Consider the following 26524-nt stretch of genomic DNA (forward strand, 5'->3'; position numbering starts at 1 on the left):
AATTGACCACTGCCCACTCCCTGCCCAAGGGCAGAGTGAGGCCCCTCCTCAGGGCAGCTCCAGTCTCATCTCAGTCTGTATCCTTTTATTTGAGTCTCCTCAGTGGGAATAGGACACACAGCTCACCCCACTTAAGGGGAAGGGGCATCTCCTTTACAAACTGTACAAGAAATAAGATGTGCATTAGCTGAGAACAGGACACGTCAGCCATGATCTCACTTCCCAGGCTGCTCTTGAAGCTGGTTTCTCTCTCAGTCTGGATTCTTTCCTTCTCCTGGGCTTGCAGCTGCACAAGTCTCTTCTCTGCCTCCATCAGCATCTGACATTCTCTCTGTGTCCCCCATCTTCTCATGACCACCTTATTAGGAAACCAGGCCCATCTATGCACCAGGAGGTCATCCTACTAATGGATGATCTCAGCTTAAGTAATTTCATCTGCAAAGACGTTGTTTATATTTGTATATTTTTTATACAAATATTTGTATATTTATAACTCCCTAGTTTATTAAGAAAACAATCTTTTCTGAAATATCCATATGAATTGGAGATTATCTTAAAGTACATAGAAATTGCTTGTATTTGCCTATAAATTAAATGCTGTTAACATACCAACATTTAAGTATGCCAGTATCATAGAACTTTTTCCAGCATTTTATATTATTTTTTCCCAACTAAGCCAATTTATATTCAACATCTAGGTTACAAATGCATCAAAAAAAGACAGATAAGCTCCTCAACTGACCGCAGATAAACCAGCACACAAGTGTCCTCCTTTCTGGATATAATTAAGCTTACAGGGGCAAAGTGATTCAAAAGGGAGCAAATGAGCTGATCTCCTCAGGAAATAAACTAGACAAAGATCAAGAAGTATTAAATGTGCTAAAGACTGATTCCACAAATCTTTCTCTTTTTATCTTTTAAATATCCAAGTGTGCACTATGGATGTGTGTGAATTAAAACTTTTTTTTTCTTGGCAGTTTTTGGCTGGGGCTGGGTTTGAACCCACCACCTCTGGCATATGGGGCTGGCGCCCTACTCCTTTGAGCCATAGGCACCATCCTGAATTAAAACATTTATAACCTAGACTTTTAGTTCCCTCGGGAGGCAGCTATTGTCAATCAATAGAAAGCCATGAGGCAGAAAGAAAGAGAGAGGTGGCTCAGGGGAGCAGACATCACTGTCCATTCAGCTATCCACATCAACTTACTCAAGGGGTAGACTAGGTTATCCAAGTCTCAAGATGTTTAGGTGATGACCTGGGCCTTCAAGTGAGGTTTGACATCGTGTTTTACTCTGTTCTATACCCTGTTTGCTCCACTAATTTTGTAATTAGGGCAAAGTGAGGGGTTAGAGTAATCCATAAATTCTTACTATACCCCATAAACTGTCTGAGTCAAAGATTTTTATTTATTCTTCTGCAAAACACAACTGGTTTAATCCTGCAATTATTTTTTAAGGTAAGAAACAAATCAACTGAAGAAAGAGCTGGAGCTACAGAGCATCACTGCACCTGAGCCCCTGGCCTGACACAGGCAGAGCCTCGGGGGTCCAGGTGTTATCAGCTGCAGCCATGCAGACCCAGCCTTAGTGGGCCTTCTCCAGGAATGCCCTGCGGCACCTGACACATTGCTGGTACACCCTCTCCAAGTTGGAGTCATTCCCATATAGTAGGGATGGATCTTCAATGATAAGTTGCTTTTGTGGATCATAGCTCCCGAGTAGTTGAATTTTAGCTTTGCAGTTTTTAACTTGATTACTTTTTCTATTCAGATCTCTCAGATTGCTTTCATCCATACGCAGTATATAATCAAACGTGACGAAGTCTTCTTTGGTAATCTGCCAGACAACGTGGTTCATGGGAATGCCATGCCTCCTCATGCAGCTCTGCTCCCAGTAGTCAGGGGGGTTTCCTATCTCATACCTTGATGTCGCCATGCTGTCTGTCCTCCAATTCTCTGAAACATTCTGATCAGTTACAAGTTTCCTGAAAACAGCTTCTGCAATGGTTGACCGACAAATATTATCTAGACACAGGAACAGCACTGACTTGGGTGCCACCTCCGCCATCTTTAAAGACATTGTTTTTTAAATAAGGTCACCTTGGGAAGTACCATGGGTTAGAAGTTTAACATATATTGCTAGAGACATTGATTTAAATGTAAAGTAAGGAGGAAAGATGGTTCTATAAAAATTTGTATTTTTAATATATATATTATTTATTAAATCATAGCTGTGTACATTAGTATGATCATGGGGCAACATACACTTGGTTCATAGACCGTTTGACACATTTTCATCACACTAGTTAACATAGCTTTCCTGGCATTTTCTTAGTTATTTTGCTAAGACCTTTACATTCCACATTTACTAAGATTCACATATACCCTTGTAAGATGCACCGCAGGTGTAATCCCACTAATCCCCTTCCCTCTACCCACCTCCCCCCGCCCTCCCCTCCCTTTCCCCCTTCCCCCTATTCTTAGGTTGTAACTGGGTTATAGCTTTCATGTGAAAACCCTAAATTAGTTTCATAGTAGGGCTGAGTACATTGGGTACTTTTACTTCCATTCTTGAGATACTTTACTAAGAAGAATATGTTCCAGCTCCATCCATGTAAACATGAAAGAGGTAAACTCTCCATCTTTCTTTAAGGCTGCATAGTATTCCATGGTGTACATATACCACAATTTATTAATCCATTCGTGGATTGATGGGCACTTGGAAATTCTTCCATGACTTAGCAATTATGAATTGGGCTGCAACAAACATTCTGGTGCAAATATCTTTGTTATGATGTGATTTTTGGTCTTCTGGGTATATGCCCAGTAGAGGGATTACAGGATTCAATGGCAGTTCTGTTTTTAGATCTCTAAGTGTTCTCCATATTTATTTCCAAAAGGAATGTATTAATTTGCATTCCCACCAGCAGTGAAAAAGTGTTCCCATTTCTCCATATCCACGCCAACATCTCTGGTCTTGGGATTTTGTGATGTAGGCTAGTCTCACTGGAGTTAGATGATATCTCAAAATAGTTTTGATTTGCATTTCTCTGATGATTAAAGATGATGAGCATTTTTTCATATGTCTGAAGGCCGCACACCTGTCTTCTTCAGAGAAGTTTCTCTTCAAGTCCCTTGCCCAGCCTGCAATGGGATCCCTTGTTCTTTTCTTGCTAATGCGTTTGAGTTCTCTGTGGATTCTGGTTATTAAACCTTTGTCGGAGACATAACCCGCAAATATAATTTCCCATTCTGAGGACTGTTTACTTGCTTTACTTACTGTGTTCTTTTCTGTGCAGAAGCTTTTTAGTTTGATCAAGTCCCAATAGTGTATTTTTGAAGCAGCTTCAATTGCCCAGGGGGTTCTTCTCATAAAAAACTCGCCCAACCCAATTTCTTCAAGGATTTTCTCTGCACTCTCTTCTAGTATTTTTATAGTTTCATGTTTTAGGTTTAAATGTTTAATCCAGTGAGAGTCTATCTTGGTTAATGGTGAAAGGTGTGAGTCCAGTTTCAGTCTTCTACAGGTTGCCAGCCAGTTCACCCAGCACCATTTGTTAAATAGGGAATCTTTTCCCCATTGAATGCTTTTAATTGGCTTGTCAAGGATTAAATAATGGTAATTAGCTGGATTCATCTCTTGGTTCTCTATTCTGTTCCAGACATCTACTTCTCTGTTTTTGTGCCAACACCATGCTGTTTTGATCACTATCGATTTGTAGTATAGTCTGAGGTCCTGTAGTGTGATTCCTCTTGCTTTGTTTTTATTTTTGAGTAATGTCTTGGCTATTTGAGTTTTTTTCTGATTCCATATAAAACAAAGTATTGTTTTTTCAAGATCTTTAAAGTATGAAAGTGGAGCTTTAACGGGGATTGCATTGAAATTATATATTGCTTTGGGTAGTATGGACATTTTAACAATGTTGATTCTTCCCAACCATGAGCATGGTATATTTTTCCATTTGTTAACATTCTCAGCTATCTCTTTTCTTAGAGTTTCATAGTTCTCTTTATATAGATCTTTCACGTCCTTCGTTAGATAAACTCCCAAGTATTTCATCTTCTTTGGCACTACTGTGAATGGGATAGAGTCCTTAATTGTTTTTTGAACTTGACTATTGTTGGTATATACAAAGGCTACCGATTTATGAATGTTGATTTTGTAACCTGAGACGCTGCTGTATTCCTTGATCACTTCTAAGAGTTTTGTAGTAGAGTCCCTAGTGTTTTCCAGATATACAATCATATCATCTGCGAAAAGCGAAAGTTTGATCTCTTCTGACCCTATGTGGATACCCTTGATCGCCTTTTCTTCCCTAATTGTGGTGGCTAAAACTTCCATTACAATGTTAAAAAGCAATGGAGACAATGGGCGGCCTTGTCTGGTTCCTGATCTGAGTGGAAATGATTCCAATTTAACTCCATTCACTATGATATTGGCTGTGGGTTTGCTGTAGATGGCCTCTATCAGTTGAATAAATATCCCTTCTATACCAATTTTCTTAAGTGTTCTGATCATGAAGTGATGTTGGATGTTATCAAAAGCTTTTTCTGCATCGATTGAGAGAATCATATGGTCTTTGTTTTTTAATTTGTTTATGTGCTGAATTACATTTATAGATTTACGTATATTGAACCAGCTTTGAGATCTTGGGATAAAACTGACTTGGTCATGATGTATGATTTGTTTGATATGTTGCTGGATTCTGTTTGTTAGAATCTTGTTGAATATTTTTGCATCTATATTCATTAGTGATATTGGTCTATAATTTTTTTTCTTTTTGGGTCTTTTCTTGGTTTGGAAATCAGGGTGATGTTTGCTTCATAGAACGTGTTGGGTAGTCTTCCTTCTTTTTCTACCTTTTGGAACAGGTTGAGTAATATAGGTACTAATTCCTCTTTAAAGGTTTGGTAGAATTCTGACATAAAACCATCTGGTCCCGGGCTTTTCTTTTTGGGGAGATTTTGTATGGTTGATGTTATTTCCGAACTTGATATGGGCCTGTTCAACATTTCCACTTGATTTTGGTTAAGTCTTGGAAGGTGACGTTCTTCCACGTAATGGTCAATTTCCTTCAGATTTTCGTATTTCTGAGAGTAAAGTTTCTTGTAATATTCATTAAGGATTTTTTTGATTTCTGAGGAGTCTGTTGTTATTTCGTGTTTGTTATTTCTGATTGATGAGATTAGAGATTTACTCTTTTTTTCCTGATTAGGTTGGCAAAAGGCTTATCTATTTTGTTGACCTTTTCAAAAAACCAGCTTTTTGATTTATTGATCTGTTGTATTATTCTTTTGTTTTCAATTTCATTTACTTCTGCTCTGATTTTGGTTATTTCTTTTCTTTTACTGGATTTGGGGTTGGAGTGTTCTTCCATTTCCAGTTGCTTGAGATGTCCCATGAAGTTGTTTACTTCCTCTCTTTCCGTTCTCCTGAGGAAGGCTTGCAGTGCTATAAATTTCCCTCTTAGAACTGCCTTTGCAGTGTCCCAGAGGTTCTGATAGTTCGTGTCTTCACTGTCGTTTTGTTCCAAAAATTTGGCAATTTCCTTCTTGATCTCATCTCTGACCCAGCTATCATTCAGCATAAGATAATTTAACTTCCATGTTTTTGTATGAGTATGCAGATTCCTGTTGTTACTCATCTCAAGTTTTATTCCATGATGGTCTGACAAGATGCATGGAATACTTTCCATTCCTTTAAATTTATTAAAGTTAGACTTGTGACCTAAGATGTGATCGATTTTGTAGTAAGTTCCGTGGGCTGATGAGAAGTATGTGTATTCAGTTTTGTTGGGATGAAATGTTCTGTAGATGTCTGCTAAATCTAAATGCTGGATGGTTAGATTTATATTAGAATTTCTTTACTCAGCTTTTTGTTGGAGGATCGATCCTTCAAGGCCAAACGAGTGTTAAAATCTCTGACTACTATGGAGTTGGAGGAAATCAAGTTGCTCATGTCTGTTAGAGTTTCTCTTATAAATTGAGGTGCATTCTGGTTGGGTGCATAGATATTAATAACTGAAATCTCATCATATTGAGTCTTACCCTTAACAAATATGAAGTGACCATTCTTGTCCTTCCTTACTTTTGTTGGTTTAAAGCTTATTGTATCTGCAAATAAAATAGCAACACATGCTTTTTTCTAGTTACCATTTATCTGAAATATGGACGACCATCCTTTCACCCTGAGTCTGTATTTGTCTTTTAAGTTAAGATGTGACTCTTGTATGTGACAGATATCTGGCCTGAGTTTTTGTATCTAGTCAGCTAACCTATGTCTCTTTGGAGGGTAGTTTAAGCCATTCACATTAATGGAGAGTATTGATAAGTTTGGTGAAATTTGGGGTATTGAGTTTTTCAAAAGTCCAGTGGGCATTTTTAATCCTGTTGCCATTGTGGAAGTTGGAGTTTGATAGGAAGTTTCTGAGTGAGTTTACTTTTGTGGTATAGGATTGGGTTGGTTATTATGGAGGATAGGTCTGCGAATATCCTGAAGAGCTGGTTTGGTTGTGGCAAATTTCTTCAGCATATGAATGTCATTAAAGTATTTAATTTCTCCATCATAAATGAAACTCAGTTTAGCTGGGTACAGGATCCGGGGTTGAAAGTTATTTTGCTTTAGGAGATTAAACGTTGATGACCACCCTCTTCTGGCTTGAAAGTTTCAGCAGGGAGATCTGCAATCATTCTAATGTTCTTCCCTTTGAAGGTAATAGTTTTCTTTCGCCTGGCTGCTTTGAGAATTTTCTCCTTCATATTAACTTTAGTGAAGTTAATTATGATATGTCTGGGGGATGTCTTATTGGGGTTGAGTCATGCTGGGGTTCTGAAGCTATCTGCTATCTGAATTTCAGGTTCTCTAGGCATGTCTGGAAAATTCTCTTTCATAATTTCATGCAGAAGGGCCTCTGTGCCCAGTGAGGCCTTTTCATCTGTTTCAGGAATTCCTATGAGACGGATATTTGCCTTCTTCGAGTTATCCCAGAGCTCTCTGAGAGAATGATCCATTTTTGCTCTCCATTTCTCTTCCTCTTTGAGAGTTTGGGAGTGTTCAAAGGCTTTATCTTCAATGTTGGAAATCCTTTCTTCTGCTTGGTCCATTCTGTTGCTAAGGGATTCTACTGTATTTTTCATATCTTTGAGGGCTGCAAATTCTTACTTCAGTGTTTCTATGTCTTTGGTGGTTTTGTCTTTAAATTCCTTAAGTTCTTGAGACAGCTTTTGAATTTCTCCACGAATTCCTAGTTCCATTTTGTTAATTTTGTTTGCCATCCAAATTCTGAATTCGATTTCTGACATCTCAGCCAGTTGTTTGTGAATGGGATCTTCAATTACATCTGCCGTATCTTTCCTTGGGGGGGGGTGTTGATCTTTTCTGGTTATTCATGTTACCAGAGTTTTTCCGCTGATTCTGCCCCATGATTATTTTACTCCCTTTGATTTTCCTCTGGTGTTTTGTCGAGGACCTGTGCAGTGCTGTGGCCTGAGAAACTGGGGCCCTGTTTGGTGTAGAGGGACTAAGTGGTTCTGTCTTGTTTTCAGCTGGTTTCTATGTGATCCTAGTGAAACAGTTACTCTGGGTTGAAGTCTCAGCTGTGGAGAAATACCAGCAATTAAGTCACCCCACCCACCACAGGCAACAAATGGAAAAGGAAAATCAAACCTTCCTACAACCACACACCCAGGGCACCACATGGATAGTCCCCAGGTGAGTGGCTCAGTTCAAATCCAAATCAATTGTCTCAGTCAGCAACTGCCTCGGGTGGGAGACTTCAAGAGGTCCCTGGGAACTGGATCACAGGTGTCTGGTGACTGCTCTAATATGGCTTTCTCCAGTGCTGCGTGGAGTCAGGAAGTGCCACCCAGTAAACAGATTAGTCTGGGAAGATTGATGCCTCCTTCCCCACCTTGCAGCTCTGTCACACCCAGTCGCTGCTGGCTCCACAGGGCTGTGACCCAGTCAGTTGTCTGCAGTAAGGAGATAATCCAGGGGTTTGCACCTGCCTAAGTGACAGGGTAGTCTGTGTCTGCTCGTCTATGCCGCTACTCTCTGTCTTTATCCAGCAGGTGGTGGTGTGGCCTGTTGACCTCGGCACTTGATGGAGGCTGGAGGTGTTCACTCAGTTCCAGCCCCACCCTTAGTTTATGTTACTGGGTGAATGGAACAATCCTGTGGGAGTTTGTTTCTGACTCTGCTAGATTCCTCTGCAGAGGAGAGGCTGATTTGAGTTCCCAGAACCTGTGCCTGAGGCCCTGTCTTTAGTCCTGCAGGTTTGTATTCACAGCACGATCAGTTGTCGGCTGTAGCCTCTTGGCCTCCTTTGTCTATAGGCTGGTGATCCCCTGAGGGCCAGGTGCGTCTTAGGCTCAGTAAAGTGGTCCTCTGGATGAGCCCCACCCTGGGCGTTTCCCAGCTCTGCAGGTGTGTTTTCTAGTCCCTGTGTTCCACCCAGGTCAGTGCCACCTCAGGCAAACCCTTTACTCACAAGGCCTGTGTTTCAGTCTCAGGTCTGTTCCATGGTGGTTGCCATCTGAGAAGATGCTCGGCCTCATCTGGTTGCCCAGGAAGACAGGAGGAGAGGCTATGGGGTATCTGGGGGTGAGCCTTGTTATTGCTGAAGATGGCTGTTGCTCTGCACCTTGGGGCACCACCGCTCCAGTGTAATTCCCTCTTAGCCGACCGTCGTCTTCTAGCTCCTTTGCTACAGAGTTAGCACTGGACAGCTGCAATTAAGGTCCTGTCTACACCTCTCGAGAGTTCACCCAAGAATCTGGACTCCTGGAGGGGCAGGTCTCCAGATCATGGAGTGAGAGTGGAGGGGAGGGCTAGGAGCTCAGAGTTGCAGGTCGTAACACCAAGCTCATTGAGACCAAATGAACAAATAAACAGATACAAAAGTTACCAGGCACACGGACCCATAGATACAGAGACAGATGGAAACACATAGACATACAGGCAACAGCCATGACAACAGCAATGTAAGAACAACTGCAATTAAAATAGTGATAATCGTAAAATAATTGAAAGAAAGGGAAAAAAAGAGAGAAAAAGGGGTGTTAGTAGAATTGTTAAAAGAGAAGAAAGAAGAAATTACAATTAGAAAACATAGAAATAAAAAATATATCTATATGAACAGTAATAATAAAAAATTATCAAAATCTCCTCCAAGAAAATGGTGAGGAAAAACAGACAAAAACAAAACAAAACAAAAAACCCCACAAAAACCAAAAAAAAAAAAAGGCATGAAATACAAAAATATTCTTGCATGTAGAAATATACCTATATGTATCTATATGTCTGCTGTAGGGATCAATTTTCGTAGGAATATATTCATACTGCAATATACTTTCTGGACACCAGGTGGCGCTGTGAGTGGTTCCGAGGCTTATACCTGATTTACAGTTTATACTATTACCATGGTAACCACCTTCCATGGCCGATGGCCATTTTGGAATTTCTGTAAAAGTTTGTCGCCTAAGAATTGTGTAACCTCGGCTGTTCTTTTCCAGACAGCACTTGTGACCAACCTTCCCCCTCAGTGCAGGTGTCCATGCTTCTTAAGTCTTTCCACTCTGTTCCCAAGTTCTCCTGCAAACTGGCGACCTCAATCGGCTGTAGGGGGAGTGGTGCTGAGTTCGTCTGGTCGCTGGCAGGTTTGCGGTTTTAGCTGCTGTAGCTTGTTCCCGGGGTTGAAGCCAAGTTCCCGGCTTTAGCAGCTAAAGCCATGTCTGCGGTTTCAGTAGCTGTAGCCGGTCCCGTGGTTGGAGTGTTCAGGGGACTTATTCTGAGTTATATGGTTCAGAGTTTCCCTTTTGGATCCGCCCCACCAGTTTGCTGCACAGCCTGAACCGCCAGCCCCCTCCAACACCTGGGGGAAATATACCTGCCCTTTTGGGTAGTTCAAAATGTCTGTTTCCCGGGCAGTATCCCTTCCCTTCAATTGTCCAACAGTTTGCCCAGCTACCCGTGGTTTTGAGTGGCTCTCCTTTCGGAGGCCTCCCTCAGTTCAGGAATAAATATTTGTCAATTGGGTTTTGTCAGCATTTACAAGCTGCTGACCTCCGTAGGGGAGGGGCCTGCTGGCCGGCACAGCTGAGCAGGGAAGAATCTCTACAACAGAGTCTGTGGTTTTAAACAGCCCCTCATATATAGCAGTCTGCCAGTTCACTGGGCATCTCCAGCTGTCTGTCCACTCCAATAATCCACACACAGGGAAGGTCCAGACCACCTTTCCTCTCACCTGATGACTTGGGAGAGGTGGGCTACACATCCGTCCTGCCCGCCATCATGTTCTGCCCCCTATTTTTAATATTTTTCAAGACTGTTACATAATATGTGTCTTGTACTAAAATGAAAGCTAATAAATTAAATTTATTAATATAGAAAAAGATTCTTCCTTTTGCTCTTAGTCAGAAATGTACCATGAGAGATGCTTATTTCTGAAGCAAAGGTGTCTGAATTTAGTCTTTTAATCTAATTCACATATTCCTATTGTTTTTCAAACATGGTATAAATTCTGCAGAAATGCTGCAGGTCTCTCTTATCCCCCTCCAGCACCAGAAGAAAGAGAGGGCCCCGCATGCAAATGTGCTGCTCTTCCCCTGCCCAGCCCAACCCTCCCTGGGCCTGTTTGCAGCCCCACTGTCTGGTTGTTATTTCTGGGCGGGAGTGTGGACTGGGCCTGCCATGAGGCTTCCCAGGGACTCAAAGACTAAACAGCTGCTGAGTGCAGTGAGCCCAGGGTCAGGAATCTGGATTTCCAGCTTAGCCCAACAGAGCCCTCAGTGACAGCTGCCCAGCACACCCCGCTGCCCAGGCTCAGGTCCACCCTTGTCCACTGCCCACTCCCTGCCCAAGGGCAGAGCAAGGCCCCTCCTCAGAGCAGCTGCAACCTCATCTCAGTCTTTATTCTTTTCTTTGAGCCTCCTCAATGAAAACAGGACACACAACTCTCCCCACATTAAGGGGACATTGTGTCTCCTGTACAAACTGTACATGAAATAATAAGCACGTTAGCTGACAGCAGGATAGGTCAGCCATGATCCCACTTCCCAGGCTCCTCTTGAAGCTGGGTTTCTCTCTCCCCACTGGGCCCTTAGGAGGTCACACACAGGAATGGACTGGGGAGTGTCTGAGGAATAAAGCAACAGGCTGGGGACCCACTAGGATCACCGGGAGTGAGGAGAGACCCAGGGAGGAGGAGGAGAAGGTCCTCACAGTGATGAGGGAAGGGAATCAGCTCACTGGGGGCTTCTTCTGAAATGGGAGATCAGAGAAGTACAAGGAAAATAGAGGATGTGAGTGAAAATTTCTTACAAGTCCGTATCTTTTCTTAAGCAAATATTTAAGCAGTTAGTTGAAGAGGTCAAAGGAGAGGAGGATGTTGAATGAAAGGAAGAGAGACCCAAAGACTGAGCAGGAGAGTTGTGAGTCAGAGAGAGGAAGAGGAGAGGTGGGAATAGACTTCGCTGTGGACGGGGTGGAGGGAAAACCAGTGTGGAGATTGGGCGGCAGCCAGAGGTGGGGTTGGGGTGTGTTTGCTTTCATTTCAGTCTTTTTCCTACAGAAAGTGGAGCCTCTCCCAGCTCCTCAGCTGTCTTCTTCCTGCATGGACTTGGAATCCTTCTTTAATCAAAATTCTTTAATTCTCTTTGGAGAGGTTTCTTTTCTGTTTTCATTTGCTAATGGGTTTCCTCCTTTGTTTTCCCCACCATTCTTATATATTTGGTGATGCTGAGACAAACATGTGGAGGGTTGGGGGAAAGCACCCTTTATAAATGCACAATCTCAGGCCCCACTCCAGATGCCCTGAGTCAGAGTCCACATGTAACAGGATCCCAGGTGATCCTTATGCCCAGGAACATCTGCGAGTCTCTGGTCTGACAGAGGCAGGGAGGCGCTGGCAGGTTGGTGAAAGACTGCTCCTCATGCCTCTGTCTGCTCTGCCTCTTGCCAGTGTGTCCAGAAAAGTACTATCCTGTTTCGCTATTTTTAAATGGCGGGCTGAGCATAATGACTTGAGGTTTCCCATCAAGTGTGGTGGAAACTCCTTCTGAGCTCACCCATCCCCAGAGATGACCTGAAGCCTGGTAATAACAACATGGTCTTTTCATCTTCACATCTTGATACCGATGAACAAGGGTAATAATTTAAAATTTGCAATTTCCCTTTGGTACTTATCATATTCATAGTATTAAGCAGTGCTCATATATTCATGTATTCTAAAAACAGAAGATTCACTATATTAAGCCTAAATGACAATTGCAGACATAAAGTACAGAATTAGGGGCCCCGATATGATCATACTTGTGGAGAAAGTGAGGGCAAGTTGAAATAAATGCAATCAAATTCAGAAGCCCTATTATGTTGGTTGTTTGGTACATTTGTTTTCTGGGACAACAGTCACAAAGCAGCACACATTGGGCAGCCTAGAGCAACAGAAATGAGCCCTTCTGGAGGCCAGTCCTGCAAAGTCCAGAGATGGGGCTCTGTGTGCTCTGTTCTGGGGATCATGCCTCCCTCTTACCGGTTGTGGGTGGTTTGCTGACAAGCTTTAGTGTCCTTTGGTTTGCAGCCACATAAATCTTTTCTCTGCCCTCATCGTCACATGGCGTCCTCTCCACATCCTCCTGTATTCTCAGGACTGTATTATCAGAACACCAGGCACACTGAGTCAGGAGGACATCAGCTGATCCACCATTCTTATTTACCTGGTGACAATTAACCTCACATCTGGACGTCTGGGAAAAAGGACACCACAGAAAGGGACTTTTTATAACTGCAGAATCCCAGCCTCCACTTCAGAGTCACTGAGTCAGAATCCACATTGTACAGGTTTCCATATGATCCATTTCCCCATGAAAGTCTGAGAACCTCTGGTCTGACATTCACCTTTCTCTGTAAAGATGGTCAACAGGAAGTCTGCCCTGAGAGCTCAGGCGTCTGCCTGTGTGATCCTGACATCACACCATCGTGTGTGTAGCGAGCCTCAGAAAAAGCCAGATTTAGGTATTGTCCGCAATCTGGGCATCTCCCCGTGCAGAGCACCTTGTAGAGTAGCCTGCTGTAGTCCTCTGCCTGGACCTTGGGCTGGGTCCCCAAGAGAGTCAGGGCAGTTTTGCCCGCAAGCAGGGAACCGAGAACCAGGCAGGTGTCCAGGAATGTTTGTTGTTCATCATAAAGCACTGTCCTGGGGACTTGGGAAGACTATGGTTCATCCAGTAAGGATGGTGGCCACAGCTGGCTGCTCTGATGCTAGAGTCTCACATGAGAATGGCTGTCACTCCAGCGGATCTCCTGAGTCCCCACAGTCGCCTCAACACAGAACCCTGAAACCAAATCAGACATATGAGAGGACTGAGGAAAGAGCACAGAGGGACCCCTTCAAAGGTGTCTCTGAAATCTTTATGTACCTGGGCAGAGAGCAAGGAGGGAGAGGAGAATGGTGGGCAGCCAGGCCACCATGTGGGCTCTCCAAACACCCTAGGAGCCCACAGTTTCTGCTGGACTCTGGGATGGTTCTTTGGTCTCATCTCACCCCACTGGGAAGAGGGTGTGCGTTGTGTTGAGCATTATACAAAATGAACCCTTCACCAACACCAGCAGCACCATCTGAGTCTGCGTCATTGGCCCAGGGAGCAGCAACACTGTCAGGCAGGCTGGGCTTTGAGCTTTGAGCTTGCCCCTTGAGAGGAAGCACCCACTGTCCCCTCTAACTCAGGCCAGTGAGCTCAGGTCCAGGGACCATTAAATTCGAACATTTGAATTTGTTTCAGGCCTGGTTCGGCCTTGAGAAGACCCACAGCTCCCCCTGCTGGGCTGAGGCAACTACTATTCGTACTTTCTTGTCTACTTGTCGGAAGTAACTTCTCTAACGTCTAAATTTATCATAGTTACTTGTTCTTAAGTTTCTAGAGAGTCATGTTTTCTTTCTTTACAAAATTGTCTGCTAATTTTTATTTAATTTGTTTTTAAAACAAATCATAAAGAGACTTTCTTCTATTATATGTGTTTCAAGAATAAGTGAACCAGCTCATCAACCTCATCAAGGATTGTATCATCCCTGATTTAAAAATATCTACCCTACGATTTTATTGCCTACATCCTATCAGTGTTATGAATAGTCTTTTGTCATTCAAGTTCTAATTTTTCTTGTTCTTGATATTGATACCAGAATTTCATCTTCAGTAGGTTCTTGGTCTCGGTGACTTGAAGAATAAATCCACAGACCACAGATCAGTGGTGAGACAGGACTTATTTACAGAAAATAATACAAAAACACCAAAGCTCTGGAAGGGAGAGGAAACCCAACTGGGGAGAGAAAAGCTCCAGAGCTGTCCCGCTGTCTCTCTCACTCTCTGTCTCAACCCAGGCTCTTTGTCTAGGGAAATATATAGTCACCTGGGGCCCTCTGTAGTTACATTTAGTATGTCTGGGACCCTCAGTAGTTAAATTTAAAATGTCTGGGACAAGGGGTCTGAGACATGTCTGTTTCGCAAATCAATGGCTACAATCCTTTTCTTTCCCAGGACTAGGAAATTTACATAAAATTGACCAGGCCTAGGAATGGAGCAAGATGGCAGCCAAGTAACAGCTTCCCTGGAACTGGGCATGGTGAGTCTGGGGAAATAAGACTCCAGGCATCTCTGCCTGGTGGGATCTGCCTATAATCATCCCTTTGAGAATACAGGGAGTCAGCAAGGGCCTTCTGGACCCAAAGAGGAGGACAAAAACAGTGGAAAACTGGAAAGTGGTTGCGTGTGTTCGATCAACTTAATCCAACGGGCAACCATAAGCACAAGCAGCAATGAGACTGCAAACCAGAAAGGCCTTACCTGTGAACTGTTTTGTTGTTTTTGGAATTGGCACTCAGTTGAACTGCCTTGGGGAGAGCTTGAGCAGGAGTGTGGAGGACTTTGGGCATTGTCTAGGGCCCCAGACTGAGCCACTGAGCTGGAGGAGCTAATAGTATTCAGCTGTGGGCTGCAGGGAGCCATTGTGAGAGAACTGCCCTGGCAAGCTCCTCCCTCAGGTTCACAGAGAAAGGATTGGGCAGGAGCTAGTAACCTAGCGACTGAGCAGCCTAAAGGTGGGGACTGAGCTGCCTTACAGCCTTAACCCTCAGGGGCAGACTGTAACTTGTTTTGGCACACTGCCTTGGGCTGTTGCCCTGGGTAGAGTGCCATGGCATCAAAACTCATAGCAGCCTCAAACTCCTGAGCTTGGCACCGCCCGGACCTCCATAAGAGCTGCACCCACCGAGCCTCTGCATGCCCTGACCAGGAACTGCGGGAACCACACAACCCAGTGTCCTCCCTCCCTCCTGTACCCTTCCTGCCTCCACACCAGCCCATACATCTGGCCAGGGACACTGGTAGCTGTGTGCCCTCCAGATCACTCCCTGCTTCTGCACAGAGCCCTTATCCTGGCCAGAGACTGCTAGAGCCTTGGGCTCTCTGTGCCAAACTCACTGGGTGCCAGCCACTCCCAGGACCGTGCATACCACCTCCCGCCCTGTTGCTGGATCTGGATGTGTCACACTCTGGAGCTGCTTCCACAACCAGAACTCCCTAGCTGGGGAAGCTGCAGAGGAACTACACAGGGTGACTCCCTACAAAGATCCACCAACAATATAGTTATTCCACTGGGGTATAATCTTGGAGAGACACCTCCCCAACTCTGAGGATGGCCAGAGGCAACAGTGAAAAACAATTATGAGGTGAAATCAACAGAAAAACTCTGCCAATATGAATAATCAGAGTAGATCAAGTCCCCCAAGGATCAATGTGACAGACACAGCACAAGATCCCATGCACAAACAATAGCTGAGATGTCAAAAATCGAAATCAGAATCTGCATAGCAAATACAATCGAATTAGAATTCCAAGCAGTAACCCAAAGGATATATCAAAAATTCAACAAATTCAAAGACCAAATGACCAAAGATAATGACACATTGAGACAAGAAGTTGCAGCCCTCAAATATCTGAGAAACACAGTAGAATCCCTCAGTAACAGAATGGAGCAAGCAGAAGAAAGGATTTCTGACATGGAAGACAAGGCTTTAGAACGCTCCCAAACTCTCAAAGAAGAAGAGAAATGGAGAGCAAAAACATATCACTCTCTCAGAGACCTCCTGGACAATTCGAAGAAAACCAATATTCGTCTTATAGGGATCCTCAAAAGCAACGAAGTGACTCCACAAGGCACAGAGTCTTTTCTCCATGAGATTATGAAGGAGAACTTTACAGACATGCCAAAAGATTCTGAAATTCATATAGCAGTCAGTTTCAGAACTCTAGCACAACTCAACCCAAATAAGACATCCCCCAGACACATCATAATCAATTTCACTAAAGTTAATATTAAGGAGAACATTCTGAAAGCAGCCAGACGAAAGAAAACCATCACCTACAAGGGCAAGAATATTAGAATAACTGAAGATCTCTCTGATGAAACCTTTCAAGCTAGAAGAGGATGGTCACGGACTTTTAATCTCCTAAAACAAAATAACTTTCAACCCAGGATCCTGTACCCAGCTAAACTGAGTTTCATTTATGATGGAGAAATTAAATACTTCAATGACATTCACATGTTGAAGAAATTTGCCATAACTAAACAAGTTCTACAGGATATTCTCAGACCTATCCTGCATGAAAACCAGCATAATCCTCCACCACAAAAGTAATCCTCCACCCAGAAAATTTTGATCAAATTCCAACTTCCACAGTCGCAAATGAATTAAAAATGTCCAACGGACTCTCGAAAGGCTTATCAATATTCTCAATTAATGTGAATGGTTTAAATGTCCTCTAAAGAGGCACAGGTTGGCTGACTGGATACAAAAACTGAAGCCAGATGTCTGCTGCATACAAGAATTGCATCTTACATTAAAAGACAAATATAGAATCAAGGTGAAGGGATGGTCATCTATACTCCAGGTAAATGGAAACCAGAAAAAAGCAGGCGTTGCTATCCTATTTGCAGACACAATAGGCTTTAAACCAACCAAAATAAGGAAGGATAAAGATGGACATTTCATATTTCTTAAAGGTAATACTCAGTATGATGATATCTCAATTATTAATATTTATGCACCCAACCAGAACACACCTCAATTTATAACAGAAAGTCTAACACACATGAGCAACTTGATTTCCTCCAGTTGCATAGTAGTTGGAGATTTTAACACCCCTTTAGCAGTGCTGAATAGATCCTCCAAAAAGAAGCCAAGCAAAGAAATTTTAGATTTAAACCCTTAACTATTAAACATCTGGACTTAACAGACATCTACAGAACATTTCATCCCAACAAAACTGAATACACATTCTTCCCATCAGCCCATGGAACATACTTGAAAATCAACCACATCCTAGGCCACAAATCTAACCTCAGCAAATTTTTAAAAATAGAAATTATTCCTTGCATCTTCTCAGACCATCATGGAATAAAAGTTGAACTCAATAACAACAGGAATCTGCATACCAAAACAAATACATGGAAGCTAAACAACCTCATGTTCAAGGATATATGCGTTATAAATGAGATTAAGAAGGAAATCCCCAAATTTTTGGAACAAAACAACAATCAAAACACGAATTATCAGGACCTCTGGGATACTGCAAAAGCGGTCCTAAGAGGGAAATTTATAGCACCGCAAGCCTTCCTCAAGAAAATGAAAAGAGAGGAAGTTAATAACTTAATGGGATATCTCAAGCAACTGGAGAAGGAAGAACCCTCCAACCCCAAACGCAGCAGAAGAAAAGAAATTACCAAAATCAGAGCAGAATTAAACAAAATTGAAAACAAAAGAATTATAGAACAGATCAATAAATCCAAAAGTTGGTTTTTTGAAAAGATCAATAAAATAGATAAACCTTTGGCTAACCTAACCAAGAAAAAAAGAGTAAAATCTCTAATTTCATCAATCAGAAATGGTAATGATGAAATAACAGACCCCTCAGAAATTCAAAAAATCCTTAACGAATACTACCAGAAACTCTACTCTCAGAAATATGAAAATCTGAAAGAAATAGACCAATACCTAGAAGTACGCCACCTACCAAGACTTAGACAGAACGAAGTGGAAATGTTGAACAGGCCTATGTGAAGTTCTGAAATAGCATCAACTGTACAAAATCTTTCTAAAAAGAAAAGCCCGGGACCAGATGGCTTTACGTCAGAATTCGACCAAACCTTTAAAGAAGAACTAGTACCTATATTACTAACCCTCTTCCAAAATATAGAAAAAGAAGAAATATTGCCCAACACATTCTATGAAGCAAACATCACCTGGTTCCCCAAACCAGGGAAAGACCCAACAAGAAAAGAAAATTATAGCCCAATATCACTAATGAATATTGATGCTAAAATACTCAATAAGATCCTAACAAACAGAATCCAACAACACATCAAAAAAAATTATACAGCATGACCAAGTGGGATTTATCCCAGGCTCTCAAGGCTGGTTCAATATACATAAATCTATGAATGTAATTCAGCACATAAACAAACTAAACAATAAGGAGCATTTGATTCTTTCAATTGATGCAGAAAAAGCTTTTGATAATATCCAGCATCCCTTCATGATCAGAACACTTAAGAAAATTGGTATAGAAAGGACATTTCTTAAACTAATAGAGGCCATCTACAGCAAACTCACAGTGAATATTGTATTGAATGGAGATAAATTGAAATCATTTCCACTTAGAACAGGAACCAGGCAAGGTTGCCCATTGTCCCCATCGCTCTTTAACATTGTAATGGAAGTTTTAACCATTTCAATTAGGGAAGAAAAGGCCGTCCATATAGGGTCAGAAGAGATGAAACTTTCACTCCTCACAGATGATATGATTGTATATCTGGAAAACACTAAGGATTCTACCACAAAACTTTTAGAAGTGATCAACGAACACAGCAATGTCTCAGGCTACAAAATCAACACCCATAAATCTGTAGCCTTTATATCTACCAACAATAATCAAGCCGATAAAGCAGTCAAGGACTCTATTCCTTTCACAGTAGTACCAAAGAAGATGAAATATTTGAGAGTATACCTAACAAAGGACGTGAAAGATCTCTACAAATAGAACTATGAAACTTTAAGAAAAGAAATAGCTGAAGATGTTAACAAATGGAAAAACATACCATGCTCATGTCTGGGAAGAATCAACATTGTTAAAATGTCTATACTACCCAAAGCTATATATAATTTTAATGCAATTCCTATTAAAGCTCCATTGTCATACTTTAAATATGTTTAAAAAATAATACTTCATTTTACATGGAATCAGAAAAAACCTCGAATAGCCAAAGCATTTCTCAGCAATCAAAACAAAGCAGGAAGAATCACGCTAACAGAACTGAGACTGTACTATAAATCAATAGTGATCAAAACAGCATGGTACTGGCACAAAAACAGAGAAGTAGATGTCTGGAACAGAATGAACAGGTGAATATTTTATGAGGAGGACTCCCCAGACAATTGAAGCAGTATCAAAAATACACTACTGGGACCTGATTGAACTAAAAAGCTTCTGCACCGCCAAGAACATATTAAGTAAAGCAAGCAGACAGCCCTCAGAATGGGAGACAATATTTGCAGGTTATACCTCCGATAAAGGTCTAACAACCAGAATCCACCGAGAACGCAAATGTATTAGCAAGAAAAGAACAAGTGATCCCATCTCAGGGTAGGCAAGGGACTTGAAGAGAAACTTCTCTAAAGAAGACAGATGCACGATCTACAAAGACATGAAAAAAAGTTTTATTGCCCTGGATTAGAGAAATACTAGCCTAGTTGAGAGAATCAGACCTCCTGGAAGCACAAGTAACAGCAGCAGCCACAACCTGAGCAGGAAGGGCCACGGGATGGATCCAATGAAGGGCGTGGAGGGAAGATTCTTGTCTCACTCTCACAAGGATGGGAACTCTTGGTGGCATCTGGTTTTATTCAGTTGTGACAGTGATGATCAGCCTGACCCTCAGCCTGGAGCCCAGGGGTGTCATGGAGGTTGTGCTGACAAAGGAGAATCTGGTTGGGGCCCCCAAAGGTCCATCACTCCTTTGCTAGGTTATAAAGTGAGAGGTTCTTCCTGGAAGCCCTGGGACCAGTCACCATGGTCACTGTGAAAGTGTGTGCAGCGCCCTGTGCAGGAGAAGGTGACTCAGGCACACGGGCATGTCACAAAGCTACTGGGGGCAGGTGGGTGATACATGAACAGACAGAGAAGTTTCTGCTACCCTATGTCCCTCAGACACACCTTCCACCTCAAAGCCTAGACTGTTGAAAGGACCAAAGTCAGTACCTTTTGGGCTCAGGAAATCCACCCATGGGGTCCCAACGTCCCTGAGTGGGATCAGCTGTAGAAAAGTCACATTCATGGGACCTGTGTCCCCAACTCCCCTGGAGCAGGCTCAGCATTTCCCAGCAGAGGAGGAGCCTCCCCTTCCCCTCTCACCTCCCACAAGGACATTGCTGCCCTCACAGCCATTATTGTCCCCTTAGCTACTCCTCTGTCCTGATGTGACAGCTAAAGCTGTGAGTACCCATGAATGAGCCAGGCCACCTCTGTGTCTGGAATTCCTCCCTAACCTGTGTCCTCAGGCAGGAAATCACTTCCCATTGTCTGTCTCTGCAGGGTAAGGAGACTGGGAGACGCAGGCAGCCCTGAGCACAGGTGACTGGGAGGCAAGGGGAGGTCTCTGCTACAACACCTGGAAGGACACAGTCCATGCTGTAGGACTGTCCACCTGCTGAGATGGTCCCTGGGTACTGACCAACATGTGAGTCAGAAGAGGCTCATTTTCCACCTTTGAAGAAAACAAGGCCAGCCCAGCAGACACTGGTTTTAGCACATTTAGATAAACAGGCAACAATCCAGTGTCAGCACAGGGGTTTGTTTTTGCTTTCAGTTTTCCTGAGAATTCAGAATTATTCAAGGGAAGATAGAGTGGAAAGATTTTACATCCAACGTGCTTTCAGGAAGATTTAGTTTATATGGTACATATTTTAAAATTTGAAAATTGTCATAGAACAAGACCTTAAGCAGGCTGAGGTTTTTGTCCCACTTCCTCATCTGCCTGTGTCACTGTGAGCAATACCACTGCTGTCATAGGTCTGACAGTAATAATCAGCCTCGTCCTCAGACTGGAGGTTGGAGATGGTTAAGTAGTGGTCAGTCCCAGAGCCGGAGCCTGAGAAGCGGTCAGGGATCCCGTCCCCCTTCTTGGAGCTTCCAGAACTGGTAACATACAGCAAGTACCGAGGGGCCTTCCCTGGCTGCTGCTAGTGCCATGCAATGGTGTTGTATCTGTACCCACTGCTCAGGGTGCAGGTGAGCTTGACTGGGGCTCCCAGGGAGGCAGATGCAGAGGGCGGCTGAGTCAGCACAGGCTGGGAGAGGGACCCTGGAAACACAGACACCCATTCTGACCTGGAGGAAGGACTACGGGGAAGGACAGTCCTGGCATGGATGTAGGAGGAGGTGTCAGTGGGCTGGGGGGGTCAGGGTGCTGAGGATCATCCTGACCTGTGCAGTGAAGGAGGAGGGTGAGGACGAGGTGCGGGATCCAGGCCATGGTGCAGACACCCCAGAGCTCTGCTGAGGCAGACACTCTTCAGGTCTCTCTTATCTCCGCTGCAGCCCAGAGAGACAGGGTCCCTGCATGCAAATGTGCTGACTAGTCCAACCCTCCCTGGGCCTGTGTGTAGCCTGACTGGCTGTGTGTCATTTCTGGGAGGCAGTCTGGCCTGTGCTTTTGTGGAGGTTCCCCTAGGGATCAAGAGTGAACACAGCTACTGGCACCAGCGAGCCCTTAGCAGAGCCCAGGGCCAGGAGTCTGTGTTCTCAGCTGAGCCCTACAGAACCCTCAGTTTCAGGCCCACAGCACCCCCTGCTGCCCACTTCCAAGGCCAGCGTGTCTGTGACCAGAACCCAGGGGGTCCCGAGAGAGGCTTCTGCCCACACCAGGGCCTTGATCACGGCCCACTCCCCGCCCAAGGGCACAGTGAGGCTCCTTCCTCCTCAGGGCAGCTCCTACCTCATCTCAGTCCTTCGTTTTTTATTTCTGGCTCCTCAGTAGGAACAGGACACACAACTCAGCCCTCATTAAGGGGATGGGATGTCTTATACACAAACTGTACATGAATTAAGACTCCCATTAGCTAAGAATAGGACAGTTCAGCCATGATCACACTTTCCAGGCTGCTTTTGAAGCCTGTTTCTTTGTCCCCACTGATCACTCAGGAGATCATACACAGGGAGCAGCGTGGGGAGATCAAAACACTCTATCAGTCATCACAGCCTGAAAACAGAATCCAGAAAAAAAAATCAGACACATGATAGGACTGAGGAAGGAAGACAGAGGGACCCCTTTAAAGGATTGTCTCAGAAATCATTTTGTACCTGGGCAAAGAGGGAGGAGGAAGAGTCCAGGCCATGGTGTGGACTTTCCAAAAATCTTCCAGACCCACACTGTTTCTGGACTCTGGGATGGTTCTTAGATCTCCTCCTGAGCTCTCTGAGAGGTGTGTGTGTGTGTGTTGGGTTGTGCATTATGGGAATATGAGCCCTTCACCAACAGCACCAGCACCATCTGATTCTTGGTCTCCCCAGCCCAGGGAGCAGCAACAGTGTGAGGCAGGCTGGGTGCTGTGAGCCCCTTAGGAGGAAGCACCTGCTGTCCCCTCCAACTCAGGCCAATGAGATCGGGCCCAGGGAGCATTAAATTCGAGCATTTGAGTGTTTTCCAGCCCTGGCTCAACCCTGAGAAGACCCACAGCTCCCCCTGCTGGGCTGAGGTAACTGTCATTCGTTCTTCTCTACTTGAGTGAAATATCTTCTCTAGTGTCTGAATTTTAGTTTCATATTTACTTGTACTTGAGTCTTTACAAAATGTTCTATTAAAAACTCTTTTATTTCAATAAAACTTTTAGTTCTATAATTTCCATTTAGTTTTTATGACTTCTACATTTTTCTGAGATTTTATCCTTTGCCATTTGTTTCAAAAATATCTGAAATAGCTGATGAAAGGAATTTTACAATTGCCGACTTACATGCATCTGCCATACAAGTTCATCACCTGGATCATCTCACTGCCTATGTCTGTGGATCCTGTTTTCCTTATTCACGTTGTAGTTTTCCCTGTTCTTAATATGACAAGTGATTTCTTTTGGTATCTAAGACATTTCAGATATTATATTATGAGACTCCTGGAGGTTTTCTCAGGTCAATAGAGCTGAAATATCCCCTGGTGTTTGTTTATTAGTTTTCTCTGTTGGTTTTCATTTTGTAGCTCTAGGAAGAAATGAAACACATTGCATTGGTAAGCATTTAGTTTCAGAGTTGAAGTCAGTCAAATTGTATTGAAAATAAAGTTTCCGGCAGTCTGTTTTCCATCTGTTGAAATGGTCCTGAAGCCTCACATCTCTCTCATCCTGTGTCACGATCTTCCTCTCTGAAGGTGGCCACATATGCCCCAGTGACGCTTATGACTTGAGGAAGGGGAAACGCACTTTTGGTCTGAAGTGACGTCTTCACCAGATCAGCTCCCCACGTACACTTAGTGACCTATGTCCTGCATTTCTTCTCTGGAGACTTTGGGGCTGAAGGATGAGCTGCAGGAGATCTTCACATTCTGCCCCAACAATGGAGTCTTCTCCAAAACTTACCCCAGCCCTGTGAACACTTTTTGCCTTCACAGGTGATACAACTTCATGTCTTCTGTGTGGGTCATTAGGGGGTCTTCTCCCCCAGCATGAGACCCCTGGGGACTCTCAGAGCCCGTGGTAGGGTCCGGGGTTCTGACTGCCCCAGTCCTGTAAACTTTGTGCAGTAGCAGCAGTGAAAAGACCAGGCCTGGGTGTGTGGCAGTTAGAATGTCACTGCCGCTCTGGGCTACTGATCCTCCTCCACTCGAAGTGACTGCTAGTGACCAGGAAGAGCTTCAGGGGAGCTTCCCATTCTGAGCAGAAGCAGCATCAGTAAAATGTTTCCTTTCAACATCAGAAACAGCCAAATAGGAAATCGCGTATCTCATAATCAGACTTGTTGGGAAGGGACCTGCACCTGACCTTGGGCCTCTGCTCTAACTGACACTGTCCTCTCCGGACTCAGCTGGACATCCAGAATGAAATCTGAGCTCCTGGACTTCAAACCACCCTCTCACCCTACCATTCCCCAGACACAGTCAGGTAACAGGGGATTGAGCAGGGGCGTCCCAAGGGCTGTGCTTCATCACTGTCTTTATTGACCATTTACGTTATTTGCTGTTATTTCCTACTCATTGTTCCCTGCACACGTACTTTACCCAAGGACTTCAAGATGTATCTTTAGATCAATTGGGGAAGAATCATTATATTAACCACAATGAATTTTTCAAAGCCAAAAATATTCCTATAAATGAATTGAAAATTTATGTTATTTCTTGCAAGGGTTCATAATTTTCAGTTTATAATACTTTCAATTTTTCTCAGATTTATAGTCAAGTGTTTCATATTGATATTATTGTGAATCGTAGGGTTTTATTTTTATTTTAATGTTGTGGTGGCCCATTGCTATTGTAGAGAATAAAATTCCTCCCTGCAGGGTGGTGTCATATCCTAAAGGCACCTGGGAAGCACCTCTGAGTCACTCCTGGCTCCTCAGCTTTATGTGCTGGAATCAAACTATTTTGGTCTCTACCAGGTCTCTACAAGGTTTCTACTGAGAAAATTTTATGTCTGTGAAAATATTTCTGCCTGTGAAAATATTAGTAGAGAGAAAAGATATGAGCAGTGGATCAATCTGAAAGTTTAGCTGAAGAAAAGGATGTGCCATTGTCAGGTCTGCGCCCTGAGGACAATCACTGGAGACGTCATCCCTGAGCTGGACATGGTCACAGTCACCACCAAGGGGTCCTGCACCAGGCCAAGAGAATAGGGGTGTTTTTGTCTCACTTCCCCATGTGGCTGGAGCACTGTGTGAGTCTTAGAGCTGTCATGCCATATCAGACTGTAGTAGTCAGCCTCGTCCTCAGCCTGCAGCCCAGAGATGTGCAGGATCCCTGCATTGGCGGAGGCGTCTTTGGATCCAGAGAAGCGGCTGGGGACCCCGGAGCCCTGGTGCTTGTCTGAGTCTGAGTAGTAGGACAGGAGGTACCGGGGAGGGCTCCCTGGCTTCTGCTGATACCAACGTATAGCAAAGTCCCCAACCCTGAAGCCACTGCTCAGGGTGCAGGTGAGTCTCACTGATGCCCCCAGGGATGCAGAGAGGGAGGGCGGCTGAGTCAGCACAGGCTGGGAGAGGGAACCTGCAAACACAGACACAAGTGCTTACTGGGGCAGCATCAAAGGTCAGGTGTCTTAGAAATCTTTCCCCGAAGATCAAGAATCAGGTTAGGAGCTGTTCCTGGCTTCTGAGTCCAGTCCTTACCTGAGCAGTGAGAGAGGATCATGAGGAGGACAGCAGCCCAGGCCATGGTGGACACAGCCCTGGTCCCCACAGTCTGGCTGGGCTGCCCCAGGCCCCCTTTTCTCCCCACCCTCTGCACAGGAGGGGCTGCTCATGCAAATGTGTTTCTATCCAGGGACTGCCCAGCCCCTCCCTGACCCTGCACTGGGGCTCAGCTCTCCCTGCAGACTGAGGAAAGAGGGGTTGCTTTGCCCTTTGGGGGACCCTTGGCAGGAAGTACCTGCTGAGACCATACAAAGGTCCTTACTCAGGGGACTGTGCCAGGCAAGAGAGGACACAGCTGCTGAGTCCTCATCAGTGAGCATTGGCCCAGCCCTGAGGCCCAGGCTCCTTGGAGGGACTGGTCCTTCCTGAGCCTGTGTGTAGGGCAGTCCTCCAGCGCCCCCTGCTGGTCTCCATAACTTCTGGATCGCTGTCTTTTTACAAGGCACAGTCAGAATCTTATAACATACTGGGATTCCAATTCTGACACTTTGTGTGTAAGTACAGACATTCTCACTAGCAGAAGGAATCTTGGACTATGAGAGGTGCAAACCTGTATATCAGTGACAGCTTACTTTGTTAGCCTCCTCAGAAGATGCTACACATATGAAATTCCTTCCTTCGCATATTATTTAGTATATACATATATAGGTACTTTTTCAGGTCCATGGTTCTTATAGGAAATATATTCCAGCTACTCTGACATGAGTCCACTTGTGTTTTGATTATATGATTTTGTGCTGTGGTGATTGCTGTGCTGATTGGCACAGTGAAGGGAGCACAGGGGACCCTGAGGTTTGTCCCTGTGGGGCTCACATGGTACCATGTTGCCCTGGAATAAAGTCCGGCCTGTGCTCTGTCCTCAGACGCACTTTCCTCAGCTTCCTCCATCTCCCCACCCCATTCAGAATCAGCTCCCCTATAGACTCAGAGACCATTAACCCACCAATATTTTTGTCACCAGTTTTCTCAGGAGGGTGTTTGAGGAATTTGGGATTGAATAGTGGAATATGAGATATTTTGAGATCACACAGTGAATTTTGAGCATGATATTTAATATTTTGTTGAAAATGACTGTTGCCCATGTT

At 43.9% G+C, this 26524-nt stretch overlaps 1 protein-coding gene and 2 gene segments (V, D, J or C); all 3 read right to left on the minus strand.

Moving 5' to 3' along the window:
* LOC128584452 (immunoglobulin lambda variable 4-69-like) overlaps positions 1 to 21588 on the minus strand; it is a 134895-nt gene extending 113307 nt beyond the window's left edge. Inside the window, 1 exon segment of the V gene segment in view lies at positions 21534 to 21588. Coding sequence covers positions 21534 to 21582 — 49 coding nt within the window.
* LOC128584912 (low molecular weight phosphotyrosine protein phosphatase-like) lies at positions 1568 to 2067 on the minus strand. Its single transcript, XM_053590182.1, has one exon. The coding sequence runs from the start codon at positions 2065 to 2067 to the stop codon at positions 1585 to 1587; it is 483 nt and encodes a 160-aa protein (XP_053446157.1). The 3' UTR covers positions 1568 to 1584.
* A 3235-nt stretch (positions 21589 to 24823) lies between the features above and the next one.
* On the minus strand, positions 24824 to 25481 carry LOC128584453 (probable non-functional immunoglobulin lambda variable 5-48). The segment is given in 2 exon segments: positions 24824 to 25293; positions 25416 to 25481. Coding segments are annotated over 2 exon segments (516 nt in total).
* Positions 25482 to 26524: the final 1043 nt, after the last annotated feature.

The sequence above is a fragment of the Nycticebus coucang genome, chromosome 4 (assembly GCF_027406575.1).
Source record: "Nycticebus coucang isolate mNycCou1 chromosome 4, mNycCou1.pri, whole genome shotgun sequence".
Classification (NCBI taxonomy): Eukaryota; Metazoa; Chordata; class Mammalia; order Primates; family Lorisidae; genus Nycticebus; species Nycticebus coucang.

Coding starts and splice junctions, on each gene's coding strand:
- LOC128584912 (XM_053590182.1), bottom strand. CDS start 2,067: ATGGCGGAGGTGGCACCCAAGTCAGTGCTGTTCCTGTGTCTAGATAAT.